Source organism: Perna viridis, chromosome 8, assembly GCF_037379345.1.
Source record: "Perna viridis isolate PV_CMFRI_1.1 ecotype Kerala chromosome 8, ASM3737934v1, whole genome shotgun sequence".
NCBI lineage: Eukaryota > Metazoa > Mollusca > Bivalvia > Mytilida > Mytilidae > Perna > Perna viridis.
The window spans coordinates 41,304,641-41,320,810 of NC_142452.1; the positions used below are offsets into that span (position 1 = coordinate 41,304,641).

The following is a 16,170-nucleotide window of genomic DNA, read 5'->3' on the forward strand; positions in this document are numbered from 1 at the left end:
AAATCAAATACTGATTGCCAATATGGGTTTATTATAATGTATTTCTTCGAAACATTTTCTTTAGGGTGGAATATGTATGTATTTCGACTTGTGGCACAAAACCATGTAACTCTTGGTATGAATTCGCTTCAATCATATGATCCGAATCTACAACATCAAGATATAGATTTTCGGGGGCCGTCAAGGATTTCCATCTTTTTGAACTTAATATATCAAATTGCCTGTCTATTTCTATGCGCCGCAGTTTGATCTCCGACAACATTTCCTGTTCATTTATGATGTCGTAATTAGGTGAAACATCGTCGTCCGACGAACAACGAGAGAGTGAAATCACTTCCAGTTGTGTAATGTTTTGTACTTCAGTCCTTGGATTCCATCTTCCCTTGCATCTCCTGCTAATCACAGCAGTTATTATCATTGATGCAATGAACAAAAATGCTAATCCGGGTAGAATGTATTTCAGATATTCTTTTAAGAACTGAAGAACTGCATCTAAAAGGAAAAAATAGCGTTTAAAATAAAACAACTACTTCTCTTATAAGCAATTCGTGATCAATGATGTAGTCATTATTTTTTATAGTAATTCATTTAATCCCCAAGTAACTATTAGATCCATTCTTTTGCAGTCTATCTCATTTCATTGTTTGTTCTATATTTAGCTTAAGATTGTTTTTAAGATAAATGAAATGTCATACAGCTTAGTTGTTTCTTTTAACTTCTACTAATTCATATGAATTTTTAACAAATGATATAGTTATCTTTTCGGAGCATATGTTACCTTAGCATCAAATGTCTCATATATCATGTTCGATATCAATGTATCCGTTGTACAATTAGTTTCTTAAGGGCATACATTATCCAATCAAAACTTATTATTGAGCCTTAAGTTGGCCAACTGGATATGAGTTGTTTTACTATTAAATTAGTAAATCTTAACAATGTCACAACGATGCATGATATTTGCTTTATTCGAAAGAAATAACGGGAAAAATAGACACAAATATGGCAAATATATTGGTTTTATCTTGAACATGGAACTAGTACAATTTGAAAATGTGTTCATATCCAAAACGTGTCTTATTACATATTTACACAATACCGTCGCATCAAAACCAAAGGTCAATTCAGAGACATCAGAATCCATAAACATGACCAAAACGTGAAAACCAGGATCAAAGATGATTCATAAATAACACAATGTAGCCTACTGAATACAATTTAACCACATGAAAAAAATGAAAATAAACAAATAAAGACGGCATACAAAAACCAAAGCACTTATGGAATCCCACAAAAACGTAAGTCAGGTGCCCATGGGGGATAAGAGTGCCTCGCTCCGGCAGCGGGAGACGTCACATGGCAAATGGGTAAAAAAACGATAATCGTCGATTTTGGCTGTTTTTCAATAATGTCTGGCGTGAAATGGAAACTAAATATCACCCATTCAAATTGTGATAATGATTATATAACGATATTACAAATGAGCATACCCCTTCTTTGACTTTATTTGAGAGCATATTCATTACCCTAAAAAGTGAGTGTAAAAATAACATATAAAAAGATTACGGGTCAACCGTGAAATTTATACTGTATAGGATAGAGTCACTGGTATATTGTCACTTTGAAATGAGAGTTTTGCAAATGATTCCACATCATCTCGTTTCTCATGAAGTTTCCATTTACATCTATTCCATCCATGTAATGGGTAAGAGATATGTATTCAGCTGACAAAGTTGTCTTTTTCAATTGATGTCAACACCATACATTCAGAACGCTATTCATTTGTGAGTTATCCCCCTGATTAAGAACGCTTCGGTGACTTTGATACTTTATTGTTGGTTCTTCAGTGCAGATATTGCGGCTCTCCTACGCACGAGAAATATCAGTTCTATTGGTTCATATACATGTACCTACCCTTAGGCAATTTGAATTTTGTGATATTTTACTCACAATAATTACTTATTCTGTAAATATATCTTCCGTATTACAGAAAATAAAATTTCAGAACTGGTTTAATGGCATCTCTGAACTATTTCATAACAGTACTTTTAGTTATTTCAATATGATGTAATACTGTCACACTATACAAGCAAGAACGATTTTGTGCATGGTGGCATATATGTAGCAATCAAACAACGTTCACGTTCAGTTATGGTATATCATACATAATAATTGTAGTAGATAAATTTTCTTATGTGAAATGAACATATACTTTAGAATTTTGATGTTAAAAAACATGTCAGCGAACTTTCTCTTTGAAATAATTGAGCCTCACAGTAAAATATTTGCTCAATCATGCTTTTTATATGGGTACTGTAAGGAATTTTCATTATTTCACAAATTTAAAAAAAAAAGCTAAATTAAATGTCTTCTACGTTTATATGAAGGACACATAACTGACATTCTGTCATATTTAAAAACGAAACTTTGGTGGGGGCACCGAATTTTCTATACATTTTAATAGAACATTTTCCCGCGAATTATCTCCCCTTGAATGAGGCTTTTTATTTTTTTTTATATTTTTTTTTATATTTATTCATTCTAATTTTTATGTCACAAAACCATTTGAAATAATTCAGATATATTATTTTTTACATCCTTTTAAACAATATTAGTTTATAGAAAATATGTGTGTCTATATGATTTTGCAACATGACAAAAAAATAATCCCGCGTCTAATAACGTATGATCTACCTTACGGAAGGGGAAAATAGAAATATATAGCCGACGTCCAATATTGCTAGCCAAAGACCAATAAATCAGTAAATGTTGGAAACCTTACGAAATTATACCTTTATTGACTAACCAGTCCAATATATCATATTGGTCTAGGCCAATATGACATATTGGACGTACAAAAGCCTTAGTGGACGGCAAAATCCCATTTTTGACCGCTAAATCCCGTATTGGCGCACTTCTGTATTTTATATTGTATCGGCATATTTGATCATATTAAGGCTAATATTCGAACGTGAGTGAATAATACGTTTAACTTACAGTGTAGATTATGCTATTAAGGCGTCGGTTTCACAAAGTCGTAAGTGTGAAATTGATCGTAAATCATGACGTCACAATGCTATTTTAGTTTATGACATCATTACTACGATCAACTTTAAACTTACGACCTTTTGTGAAATCGAGACAAGTTTCGGGCAGTTAGTTGTAGTTTTAACAAGTGACTGCAAATACACATGTACTGGACTTTAGACCTTAAAGAATCTAGATAAGTCGGAGTTACTATTCACATTCGAATGAATTCATGGATAGAAGTTTTAAGCATATTCTTACGGCTATATGTACTTATTTAATTGTAAAAGTAAGATGTGTTTAACGATGTGGTTGCATGTGGACATTTTTTTACTTTGTTTGAGTAGCGAGGACTCTGTTGACGGAGGGTTGCCCCTACCATGTTTTTCATTGTCCAAGGGGCCTGTAAATAGTTCATCGAAGTGTTAATGTTGTCCTTTATGGATAGTTGTAATATTTTCAGAAAAAAACAGACTTTCTTAATTTATTTAAGCTAAAGTAATTTGGAATTGTTCATTCAAGGTGGGTTTATCACTAAGACCCATATAATCGTCGTTACTAGTCGATGCCATAGTAATCCTTATATCTCAAAGCTGAATGTGCCGACTTAAAGTCTCTTTATTTTTATCTTAGCTTCTACTAAAACGACTTTGACGGCCAACTCATAATACGTTTTCGGAACTGTATAAATTCGACCAGTACAATCGGAATAAACAAGTTCATCGGATATATATAACATATATGTTGAAATGTATACAGAAAAGTAGAAGCTAACACAGTTTCTTTTTTAAATGTTCAATAAGAAACTTTAGCAAAATAAATGTATAGCATTGATTTTCAGTTTTTATTTGATTACTCTCGTCAGATATAAATATACCTATTCCCTTTTTTCCAATGCCACATTGCATGCTCATTCCCCATTATTCATTTCGACATACCCCATTTCTTCCATATCATAACACTTTCATAATCCACGTTAAAACAGGTTTTATGCACGTTACAAAAATTATATATCATTATTTCTTTAATACATAATTTTACGTTAATAGTTATAGTAAACAAAATGTTTACCATCAATGATCAACATACTAGTAGATTTCCCTGTCTCATGCGTTTTTTGCCTCATTGTCTCTACACTTTGCCCCATACCCCCATTGTCTCATACATCATTTTCTATTAGTTGAAAGTTTACCGTAATGTGTATTCATCGTATCACCTGTTGTAGCATGTGAATGATAGTTTGTATCTGTTGCATGTTTTGAAGTTGTCACTACCACTTGAGTTGTGCCTAAAGAATGAAAAAAGTTATTTTCTAGTGCAAGATATTATTTAGTCATTTTTACAAACATTCCATATAAGAGACTAATTAATATATAATAAACAATACTGTTTTTAGAGTACGTATCTCATTTGCTGAAGATACAATTCTTTCAGTCTACATTGTATCAAAGTATCAACATATATTTTATGTGTGTCTACCCTACATTGTGGTAACATATAACTGTCTATTTATTATTTGTGTATTCAGTGTAATCAGATACAACACATTTGTTTGGCGTTTGTTTATCATTTAGGTAAACCACTAATCCAGAAGATCGCGAGTATGATTGGGTCCAACGCTCGCAAAAAAAACAGTTAAAATATATTCGTTGACCTCAAATGATTCAATTTAAAGTTTTATTACACTATATCCGAATTTTGAATTGCGATTAAACGTATAAATTTTAAAGGTTTATGTATAATATAAATTCAATATGGAACAAAGTACGAGATATCTCCGGTTAAACTATTACATTTTAACTCTTGTTCCATGTGTGGCTATACTATTTGTCTATACTCAAGACGTAGGGTATGCACTTTGTGTAGCCTTACTTGACAAGCAAACAAAGGCGGTAAAGATACACTAAGTAAACTATTTATTGTATCGGATTCGACCTTAAGTTAACAAAAACTATTTGGTAGTACTTAACTCATAGTGCATAATGTACATGCAGTTGAAGGAAACAGAGCAAAACAACGAATGGATTTAACTGAACGCAAACAAAGGCGGTAAAGATACACTAAGTAAACTATTTCTTGTGTAGAATTCGACCTTAAGTTAACAAAAACTATTTGGTAGTACTTAATTCATAGTGCATAATGTGCATGTAGTTGAAGGAAACAGAGCAAAGCAACGAATGGATTTAACTGAACCAAAACATTTTAAATGTTTATGAGGTTCATTGCAATCTAGGGAAAACAATTTCTTTGTGTTATGAAAAAAAAGAATTTTTTTATTGATAAACATGTACTTTTTGAGGATATTTAGACTAAAAACAATTGTCCATGTTTCTGATTACTGATGAAAACTCTGTTATCAACTTGTCATGGTCCATTTTGGCATTAAAAGTCTGAATGTAGCACAATTTTAATGTCCAAAAAGAATATGTCTGTTTCTTGTATTATGCCAGAGCTTGCCGAAACTACGCAGACTGTTTGTATTGCGCTAGAATTCTAACTAATAGGCTTCTGGAACAGGGTTATGCTGCTACAAGATTGAAGCCATCACTACAGAAGTTTTATGGTCGTCGTCATCATGAACTCGTGGATCGTTATACGGTGTATCCATCTGCGCCATGAAAACTGATTTGTTCAACTTGTCATAGTTTTTCTTTCCTCTTCCGTTTACTCCGGACTTTTTATGAGCAACTCGGTGGGTTTTCTAGAAAAGCAAAGGACGCTTATCCTACCGGTGCATCTGGTCTATGCTCCCAGTTTTTAATGAAGTCCGAGGTGTTCGTTTGCTTTTATTACTTTGTATGCATGATTTTAGTTACTTTATGTTCTTTGTTGTGTATGTCCGTTTTCCATGTCTGGTCTTTGTCCCAGGATTACATTTTTTGATTACCACTATAACCTTGGTTCCCTTGATGACACTTGTCTTATATGTGCTTGTTGTTTTTTATTTTAATAATAAAACTTAAATAACCATCATGAGTCATAAAGCAAATACAATACCGCTTCAATGTAATTCTTGCTTTTAGTAATACAAGCAGCAGTACATGATGTAATATACTGCAATTTTGTTTTGTTTTTTTTTTGCAATTTGAAAAGCTTTCCTTATAATTTTCTTCGTTGAAATTGATACACCAATATACAGTGGAGTTTACAAGTCAAGTTTATAGGTGTGAGACAAAAATAAAAGGACCTTAACATGTGTGTGTGAAATTAATACGTTTATACACTATCATTGTCAAAAGTTTGGTCCATTTTAATTGTGTGTATTATAGTAAAATACAAAGATATGCACACAGTACAAAGTAATTTAATCTAAGGCTTTTTATCTTAGCTACATTAAATCGTGTTTGTTCAAGCATCGTAGTAACGACTAGTATTTGTGGACTTTACACCCAATAAAGAAAAGAAATAAAATACTCATGGTACATTTAATCATATTCATGTGTCACACATTGAATATAATTCCATTGTCATGATGAATAAATTGGGCTACATTATAAGGGTTTTGCTGAAGTCATGGGTGTTTTTCATACATGCGTACCACCATTTCCACATCAGTCAATACCTTTCTCGTTAATTCTTAGACACTAATAAATATGTGTTTGGAGTGATATTTCCGTAGTTTGTTTCATTTTTTTCTGATATGCTTTTACTGAAAAATGCAATGGGGTGGTAGGTATTTTTTGTTTACATTGTTTGAAGAAACAGTATCATCCAGGTGATTTGTTGTCAATGGGAGAGAAGTCAATTACAATACTAATTTATGGCCGTATTTGTTACCTCCCGTGAATTGATCTTTGGTTAGAGTAATCAAGGGAACCAAGGTTATAGCGGTAATCAAATGAATGTAATCCATGGACAAAGACGAGACATTGAAAACAGTCATATACAACAAAGAACATAAAGTAACTAAAATCATACATACAAACTAACAAAAGAAAAAAGCAACTCGGACTCCACAAAAAAACTGGGACCATGGACCAGGTGCACCGGTAGGGTAAGCGTCCTCTGCTTTTCTAGAAACACCCGCCGAGTTGCTCATAAATAGTCAAGTCCGTGGAAGATGAAAGAGGAAAGGAAAACTGACGCGTTGAACAGATCAGTTTCATGGCACAGATAGATACACCGTAACGGTCCACGAGTTCATGATAACGACCATAAAGCTTCTGTAGTGATGACTTCAATATTGTAGCAACATAACCATGTTCCAGAAGCCTATTAGTTAGCGCGATACGAAAAGCTCTGACATAACGTATGAGTTGTGATATGACAAAAAAGAAAAAGGAACCAAGGTTCTAGCAAAATATAAACCAGGGACAAAGACCAAACACGGAAAATAGACATACACAACAAAAAACATTAAGTAATTTGAATAATACATACAAAGTAACAAAAGCAAATGAGCAACTCGGACTCCACTAAAAACTTTTACCCAATGGAGGATTTCGTTAGGGTGGAATAACGAAGACGGAAACGGAAGTTAAATGGATTGGATTATGTTTATGATCACCAGTTATTTTATTTTACAAGTAAGTGAAAGACAAAAATCACGATTTGCAGTTTCGGCCAATATCTTGAAAACCATAATAGATAGAGAAAGAAATCGTTAAGTCGATTGATGGATCTTTTCGATAGGTCAAAATTGTAAGATGTTTTTTTTAATGGTTGTGGTCTTGAAAGGTAGAAAAAAGAAGTTAAATTAAGTAATAGTAATTAAGTAATTTAGATAATATGTTGAACACCACAATAATAGGAAACAAGAGGCTGTAAAGATTTAACGAGGATAGGTATGGCAAATATATCAAAGATACAACAACTCCATCGGGATGGAACGCGAATGGTTTACTTGTAGATTTGAAATCATTTAGTCTTTTGTGTTTCTTTTCGTCTGGAACAAAATGTTCATCAATTGATAAAACCTTTACTTATGGCAATCCTCGTAACTGCATGCTGAGCCATCATTTTTCAAGGACATTGTGGTCATAAACTCTATATAGTTTCAGAACAAAGGCAGTTGAGGCTTCAGACGAATAGATCTTTAAAATGAAGGAAGCAAAAACCAATAAAAAGACGGAAAAACTCTAGCAAACAAAAAATCCCGAAAATATTACTTCATGCTGAATACTAGAACTCGAGTAAGAATTTGCCAAAATCAAACGATTTCTGATTTTTTTAAAGCTGCTGTTTTACATCAACGGCCTATATTTGAAAACGACAGCCACGTTTGTCAACGGATCAAAAATTCCTCAAAGCACATCTGTGCACAACGTAAATGCATGTTTGTTGATAGCTTCATAGGAGAAGATTTTAGATCTTAAGAATGTGGTAAACAAAAATACGTCAAAAAAGCTTTGTCTAAAGCATGGGTCAGCATAATTTAACGAAAAGTTAACCTTAGATACACTTTATCTTGCTGAATATTTTAATGTATATAAGAATGTGTCTAAACCAAATGTTTTAGGAGAAGTTTGGATACAACCGCTGTTTGACCCCTACAGTCTATTTTAAGTTACGCTGGTTATGGTGGTCGACGGATAAATAATCCCCACATCAGTCCTGGGAACGATACCCTGACAAATATTTATATTGAGTTTAATTCAAATTGGTCTCGTTGTTTTTGAAATAATAACAAGAAAATAGAAAACAAACGTCATGAATTGCCATAGAAAGATATTTGATTTTTTCTGGCCATTTAACCAGTAAAAGGGGTTATCCACTTGATGATAATGCCGTTTACTTTTTTAAACGTACTGCTGCAGTTAACAAGCAAATAACGAAATCCTCAGTTGGGTCACAGTTTTACATTTTTCAATTTAATCCTTTTTTTTTAGTTTATTTGTTTTATTGATTTTATTAAAAATTTTGCAAAAAGCCCCCACCTTTTTTATCATTGTTATTTGTAGGTCCTTAATTCAATGTTATTCAACTTCCATACTTCATCTTAGGCTATAAAGCAGACAGAAGTTGTATGTATCATCATGAACTCGTGGATTCGTTATCCATCTACACCATGAGAGTCGATTTATTCAGAGTGTCATAGTTCTCCTTTCCTCTTTCGTCTACCTCGCACTTGACTTTTTATGAGCAACTCGGTGGTTGTATCTTAAAAAGCAGAGGACGCTTAATCCTAGCAGTGCACCTGGTCAATACTCCCGGTTTTGGTGGAGTCCGAGTTGCTTATTTATTTTTATTGATTTGTACGTTTATATGTTTTTTTTTGTTTTTTTTTGTTATTCATGTTTTATGTTGTGTGTGTCTGTTTTCCATGTCTGGTCACCGTCCCTCGATTGATTCTTTTGATGTTCACTATACTCATGGTTCCTTGGTTACTCTTTCAGCGCCAGATCCAGACAATTTAAAAAAGGGGGTACTATGACTTTATTCGCCTTTTTTTTCAATTTATAACCAAGTGAAGACCGATAGCCATTGGATTTTTTGGATTTAATAGTTTTTTTTTCAATTTAAAATAATTTGAAAGATATTTCATTTTTGAACTTCAAAAAATGCCACTTTTTAATTTCTTTAAATAGTGATGGGGCTAAAGGGTAAAATTTTCCCAGAATTGTCGCAGGATCCTATGTTTTGAAAGTTGCAAAAAAATAAAGATTAATACATAAAACTTCTTAATTACTTAAGATGTGTTCACAAGGAGCATAAGTTGAAAAATGGGTTTGCACTGAAAGCAATAGTTTTATTTTATTTTTCTTTTGCCTTGCCGAATGGGCGACAACTAAGTCAATTATAATTGCCGATCATGAAACTTGCCAAATACGAATACGGAATATGAGTGTATATGTACGTTAAAGGCATGCTCTTAAATTCATTTCCGGGCAAACCTTGTATACATGTATAACCTGCCTTTTTTAAAAATAAATAAAAATAAAAATTTAAAACGCTGAAAATTATAGTTTGTAAAGCAAAGATTTACATTTTAAAACATTTTTATATTTGGTCAATTGGTACAAAGACTTGGAGTTAGTTCTAGTACAATATTACCTGTCAGATTTACTGTAGCAAAAGCAACATCTATTCTCGAACCATGTCGGCATGACCATTCTCCGCTGATGTCTTTGTCGGTGATATTGATAAGCTCAAAAATGAAATCCATCGACTCCTTTAATCGGTACATATGACCACCTTGACGCAAGGAGCCGCATGCCTGCGAGTTGGTCGGATGAGACGGAAAGCAATCTCCCTGTAGCGTCATAGTTTGGTCATAGATAGACACCAAGTGTTTAGCGCCTCTAATTTTACATTTTAGAATGAGATTTTGTTCCGATATTTTCCATTCTAAACATATTTTTCCACTGCAGGCTGAAACAACTAACAACCAACTATTTGCTAGCCAGAAATGCAGAATGAGATTCCTCTTCCTTGCTGAAAAAGAGAAGTTAAATATGGATGAAGCATTTGAAGTGCAATTGAATTACAAATAGGGAACAATGACATATTGTAATAAAGAGCTTATTTGTACTGTGTTTGTTGAACTATTATTTTCAAGTTCGAATAGCAATTTTATACTAAAATTGTTCAAACAAATTATTTTAATTTGGAGCTATATAGAGTGTATAGCTTATAATTTTCAATCTCACTTAATATAAAAAAAAAAACATGAAAAGCCTCCGCCTTAATTTTTCATTTTTGTTTTTCAATTTACACCCTAGCCTCGACACTGAATAATCAGAAAAAGCATAGTCTTACAAAACAACGATAAGTAACTGACCTTCAAACATAACAGTCCATAACAAGCCCATAATCGATTTGTAAACTCTTGAATTGTATACTATTATAAGTATTCACACATTGGACGGAAATGAGGAAACAAACTTTAATGAGACCTTGCAAAAAACATATTGAAAAATGTATTTTAAGCATTGCATTTCCGGCGTAAAATTTATTCAAACGGTTCCTGTTCAAAATGTTCGTTAATTGTACCAGTTAAAACATTTTGTAACGCATATATAATTATGCTTGTGATGTTGTCATAGATATTACGACGTTACTAATTCGAGACCCGCAGAGGGAACAACCAAAAATTAACTTTGCAAAAAAGGTAATAAAGGGAACCAAGACTCTAGAAGAAATCAAAAGAATGTAATCCAAGAAAGAACAAAGACCAGTGACATACATGTACAATAAAGAATATAAAATAACCAAAATAATTCATACAAAGTAACAAAAATAAATGAGCTTCTCGGACACCACAAAAAACCGGGAGCATGGACCTGGTGCACAGGTAGTGTAAGCGTCCTTTGCTTTTCAAGACACATCCAAGACCCCCCCCCCTTTCCCCGAGCTGCTCATTAAAAAGTAAAGCCCGTGATAGACGAAAGAGGAAAGGAAAAACTATGACACGTTGAACACCAGTTTGGAGCTGGCCGTCGAAACAAGCCCGCATGGAAGCTGGCCGTCAATGATATTCATTAGATTGAGGTGCGTTCAAACAACATTTTTAAATTTTTGAAACTTTCGAAATTCGATTTCTCTATTATCAGGGGCTGATCCAGGATTTTAGATTAGGGGCGCACAGTTAAGCGGCGAGCGGCGAGCGGGGGCGCACCCCCGCCACGCCCCGCGCCTGAATTATTTGCAAAGAAATAAGAATAATAATATAACACATGTGTTAGTCTATATATTATGGCGAACTCATAAGCTTGTTATGATGTTATGGAATATAAAAAAAATTAAGTAAGTTTATCAAATACAGCAGCAGGGGTGGATCCAGATTTCAGGTTAGGGGACGTAAACAGAACACGAGGTAAGAAAATTTTGTTGGTTGGAGTTTGTAAAAAAATAAAGATTTCAGACAAAAACAAACGAAAAATAAATTCAAATTATAAAGGGATTATCGTGGCCCCTATGTATCAGCCCCCGTGCAGTTACTTTTATCAATATGTACTCTAACTACATATTACTCATACAATTATTTTCTAATACTAAGAATTAGACTGTTAAGTAAAAAACAAGTTTTATTCTCTTTGTACTTTCTACACGGTGTTGATACCGGAGAAAAGATAAATAGTACCACCGTTAACGTTGTTAACAGTTCTATGTGTAAATTATTTTTATAGAAAAAAAGGTTTAATGAATAAAATTTATGAAACAAAAAGTTAGATGTCCTTGTTAAAAATAAGGCAGATCTTTGATTTTAATAACAAAACTTGAAGACGTATAAAATTGCATGGTATCTATTTATATACGTTGAAATATACAGAAACGTACATTATTCAAGATTCTTTCAAGTGCTGAAAGCATTTCAAATAGTGCCGATTTTTTACGTTGTATTGATACGTGTGGCGAGGAAGAGATTTTGACAAAAGATTCAAATTTGTTACCAAATAACTCTTTGTAGTGTCCAGTTGATATCTTAAGCATGACGAATTACTAAATAATATGCAGTTTTTTTTTCAATTCCGTTTTTAATTCAAACCTGTAAAACTTCTCACCGTTATAAATGACGAATTTGTTCATTCTGATATTAACTTTTTTTCAAATTCGATTTTTCCAGAGAGTTTCATTAGGATACGATTTCCTGGGTCCCTACTAAGGTTATGCCTCCACATACTGGGGACCAATAATGCCAGCGAAGATACCTCGCCCCACTTGTAAACAAAGGAGTGAGATGTAGTAGCACTTCTGCAAAAAGCTCGAAAATAAAATAATGATCCTTTGGGGGCCAAGGTCTGTTATCCCATTAATCCATCCTGTGACTGGGATGAGGTTTTATGCATTCATAAATGCATAAAATCTCATTACAGTCCCATGACTATCAATTCCCAAAATATTGTGAAATTAAATATATTCCTCTGTCGTTTAGAAAATTTTGATAAAAATGTTCCCCGAGTACAGCATGATACGACCACAGTGGTCGAACCCTGAACAGTTGGGACAATAAAAACAACAAAAAAGTACCTCAACGAAACGAAGTGTCCCCAGACGACGACCACGACTGCGTCATAACATAATACGACCGCACATTAATTATGGTCGTATGTAGACGCACGCCTTACCACTTATGTACTTTTTATACCAACTACGAAGTCGGTGGCGGGGACCAAGGTATATTAGTCCATCTTGGAACTGAGATAAAATTTAGGCCTACTTGAGGACTATCAATTCCCAAAATATTGAGAAGGTCCCCCCCCCCCACCCCCACCCGTCACAGGTGCTCGAGAACAGGACCCAAGATATATTAATTGGTCATGCAGTCAGTATTTCTCCTTATTCAAGTGAACTACCTTTTGATTTTTGTGGGACAGGGGCTAGAATCAAATTTGATACAAAAAGGCAGGATAGAAATTCTAAAGAAATAACAAACAATTCGCCATATGTCCCCTACACCCCCCCACCACACACACACACACACACACACACACACACACAAAGTTAACGGTTCCGTTAGGAACCTGTATTCTATATAGAGGTTTCTACTTCCGCCTATAATTCTGGTTCCGGTATAAACAAATTTATTGTTAACTATATATTTATGGTTATATTTTACCTTACAATTACAGTTTTTACCAAATGTCTTGAATTATGTCGAAAGCAGACATAAAAGTAAATATTGTGCTAACTGTAGGATAGTCGATGAGCATGCGTAGAGCATGCTCAATATACACTTCCACGAGGAAAATTCTTTTGTTCTACCCAAGCCCTACCTTGCGGAAGTGTACATTGAGCATGCTCATCAACTTACCACGAATGGGTCTATTAATGTTATAAATGTTATTTCAAATGTAATTATATGTTTTTTTTAGTGAAAAAAGGTCGGTCTTTAGATATGTTGACAGTAGTTTAGCGTGAGACGTGTTGAACTTCTTATTACCGAATGCCTAATCATTGAATGATATAATTGATATATCTTTGAAAACTATTTGATCAAAAAATAAACAACATGTGATAAATAAAAGAGAACATACATTCAGTCAACATCTGTTCCAATATAAAATATAACTAAATTCAAACTGTCTGTAAAAAATAACTTGAAAAAGATTAAGTTCAAGTTTTTTGTCATAGTTTTGACACCTCTACCATATGTATTCAAGATTTTCTCACAGAATGAATGAAAATAAAAAAAAATATGATGATGAATGAAATTTTAAAAAAGGTATAGAGGTAAAATACCACTATTATCCCTGTTACAAGGAAGTACAAAAATTTTGAAAAACTGCTAAAAGATATATTTTTGTGGCAATAACTTCATTAGTAAGTGCTACAAACCACATTTTATACACATTTTACTCTAATTTTACTGTTTTTGTTTTATATAGTTGTTGATCCAAAATATGTCAAATTTTCTCAATTAAAAAAAAATGACTGCAATTACAAATGTTTGCTTTCAGGTAGCAACCATTTGTTTTTCTTATGGGTGCTTTGGATTCTATTGGAAAACACTGTTTCCAAATTTGGGAGAGAAAAAAATAACACCAACAATGTGGAAAATAAATTGTGTGTTTTACTCCCTGCTTTTATAGCTTTCAGTGAATATATTTGAAATACAAATTTAGTAACTTGTTGTGAAAAAAATTGATTCACCCAAATCAGTAGAAAAACTGCAGAACTATGAAATTTGCCAGTCCACTTGGTCATATATGAAAATTCATAATTTCATTTTTTTTGCTATTCTGTTTAATTTTCACTTGTAGCCTTCATTGTGATTGAATGTTACTAAAATGTAGATTAAGGTGTAACTGCTTGATCTAAAAAGTTTGTTTTTCTCTTTTTTGTGAGGGTTAAGAGAAATTTATCCAGATTCTTTTTACTTTATGTGTTTTATGAGGTATTAACCCTATTAATTTGTGTTTATTTGTGTTCTCTTGTAGCTTATTACTTCTTCAATGGATTCATTAGTATAAATGTTTACCAAAATAATTCCTTATAATAAGGAACTTAAGTTTGAATAATGCAATGTCATGGCATAAGTCTACACAAAGTGAAAACAGTAAAAGTTGTTTCTTTAACAAGATTTCCATCATAAGACACAACTAAAACTATACAATTAACCTGTCTATACATATTTCATGTATGTGAATCAGAACAACAACAATTTTACCGGTATTTCCTTTTCCCCTTCTGCATGCATTGCGACGGATGACAAAAGGGCAGGACAGGCCATGAGAAAAAATAAAAAGGCATGATCTATAATTTCTTTTCCTAGTATTTATCGTTAAACAAAAAAAAGGAATTAGATAGATCCCTGCGTCCAAGGAGAAAAGGCAGGACCTATATATATTCTAAGAATTAAAAGGCAGGTGAGAAAACATTTAATCTTAGCTAACCTCCGTTTATACATGTATATCATATTGCTCCATACGCAAGTGCTTAAGGGATGCTGCCAAAATTCTAAATGAAAAGTCGTCACGTTTGTCGTAAAGTTTGATCAATAGTTTTCCTTTACTGTCGATCTCCAAGTGTAGATCAATATATGAGGTTGACTTCAGGGTGTCTGTAGTTATCCTTTTCTCAAGTTCTTTTGGGTTGGGTAGATGCTATGTATTAAATCCACGAAACTTGGATTGGTTAAAGATAATACGTCATTTATATAGCGGAAACTGAGTTTAAAGATCTAGCTAAACGATATTTTTCTTTTGGATCGGATCACGACATCTATAATATCAGCTTCATAAAAGTAAAGGAATAGGTCAGCCAGTAGATGAGCGCAATTTGTTCCCATTGCAATGCCGACCGTTTGTTGAAAAACGCATCCACCACACACTGGACAAATATGTTATCGATCTAAAGTTCCGGCATTTTGAAAACATCTTCTTCTGTTTATTTGGAGGGTAATTTGGAATTTTTTCTTACAAAGTATGAGAATTCTCTACCAAGAACTATATACTTGTATTTAGGTGTACCATTTTTTAATTATTTGTTTTAGAATTTAAACAACGATGTATAATGTTGTTTTTAAGTCGGGATTTTAACTGAGTATGGGGAATAGAAGTATACAGTGTTGAAAAATCATAGGTTTTGATGCTATCATATTCTAATAGTAATCTTGAATTGAAGGTCTCCAGAAGATCTTTCGAATTTTTCGAATACCACTTCGGGAGTATCAAGTGTTGTGGTACATGTAGGACTGGAGATCTAGACCCTCTTTGACAACTGTGACGATATAGAAGTTAAAAGTTTTGAAAGGGGTTTAAT

The 16,170-nt window shown here is 33.3% G+C and overlaps 1 protein-coding gene across 1 annotated transcript; it reads right to left on the reverse strand.

Moving 5' to 3' along the window:
* Nucleotides 1-31: 31 nt before the first annotated feature.
* LOC148610533 (uncharacterized) lies at nucleotides 32-10,818 on the reverse strand. Its single transcript, XM_088595651.1, has 4 exons — nucleotides 10,748-10,818; nucleotides 10,021-10,401; nucleotides 4,220-4,315; nucleotides 32-492 (listed from the first exon to the last, which is right to left on the reverse strand). Exons 1-4 carry the CDS (start codon nucleotides 10,776-10,778, stop codon nucleotides 32-34), a joined length of 969 nt encoding a protein of 322 aa, XP_088451777.1. The 5' UTR covers nucleotides 10,779-10,818.
* Nucleotides 10,819-16,170: the final 5,352 nt, after the last annotated feature.

Bases quoted from the DNA above. Each gene is read 5' to 3' on its own strand.
- LOC148610533 (XM_088595651.1), bottom strand. From the start codon at position 10,778: ATGGGCTTGTTATGGACTGTTATGTTTGAAG. The intron at 10,402-10,747 runs GTCAGTTACTTA...TCTCTTTTTCAG, and splicing joins ATGGACTGTTATGTTTGAAG to CAAGGAAGAGGAATCTCATT. The intron at 4,316-10,020 runs GTAATATTGTAC...TTCATTCTTTAG, and splicing joins TGCTACAGTAAATCTGACAG to GCACAACTCAAGTGGTAGTG.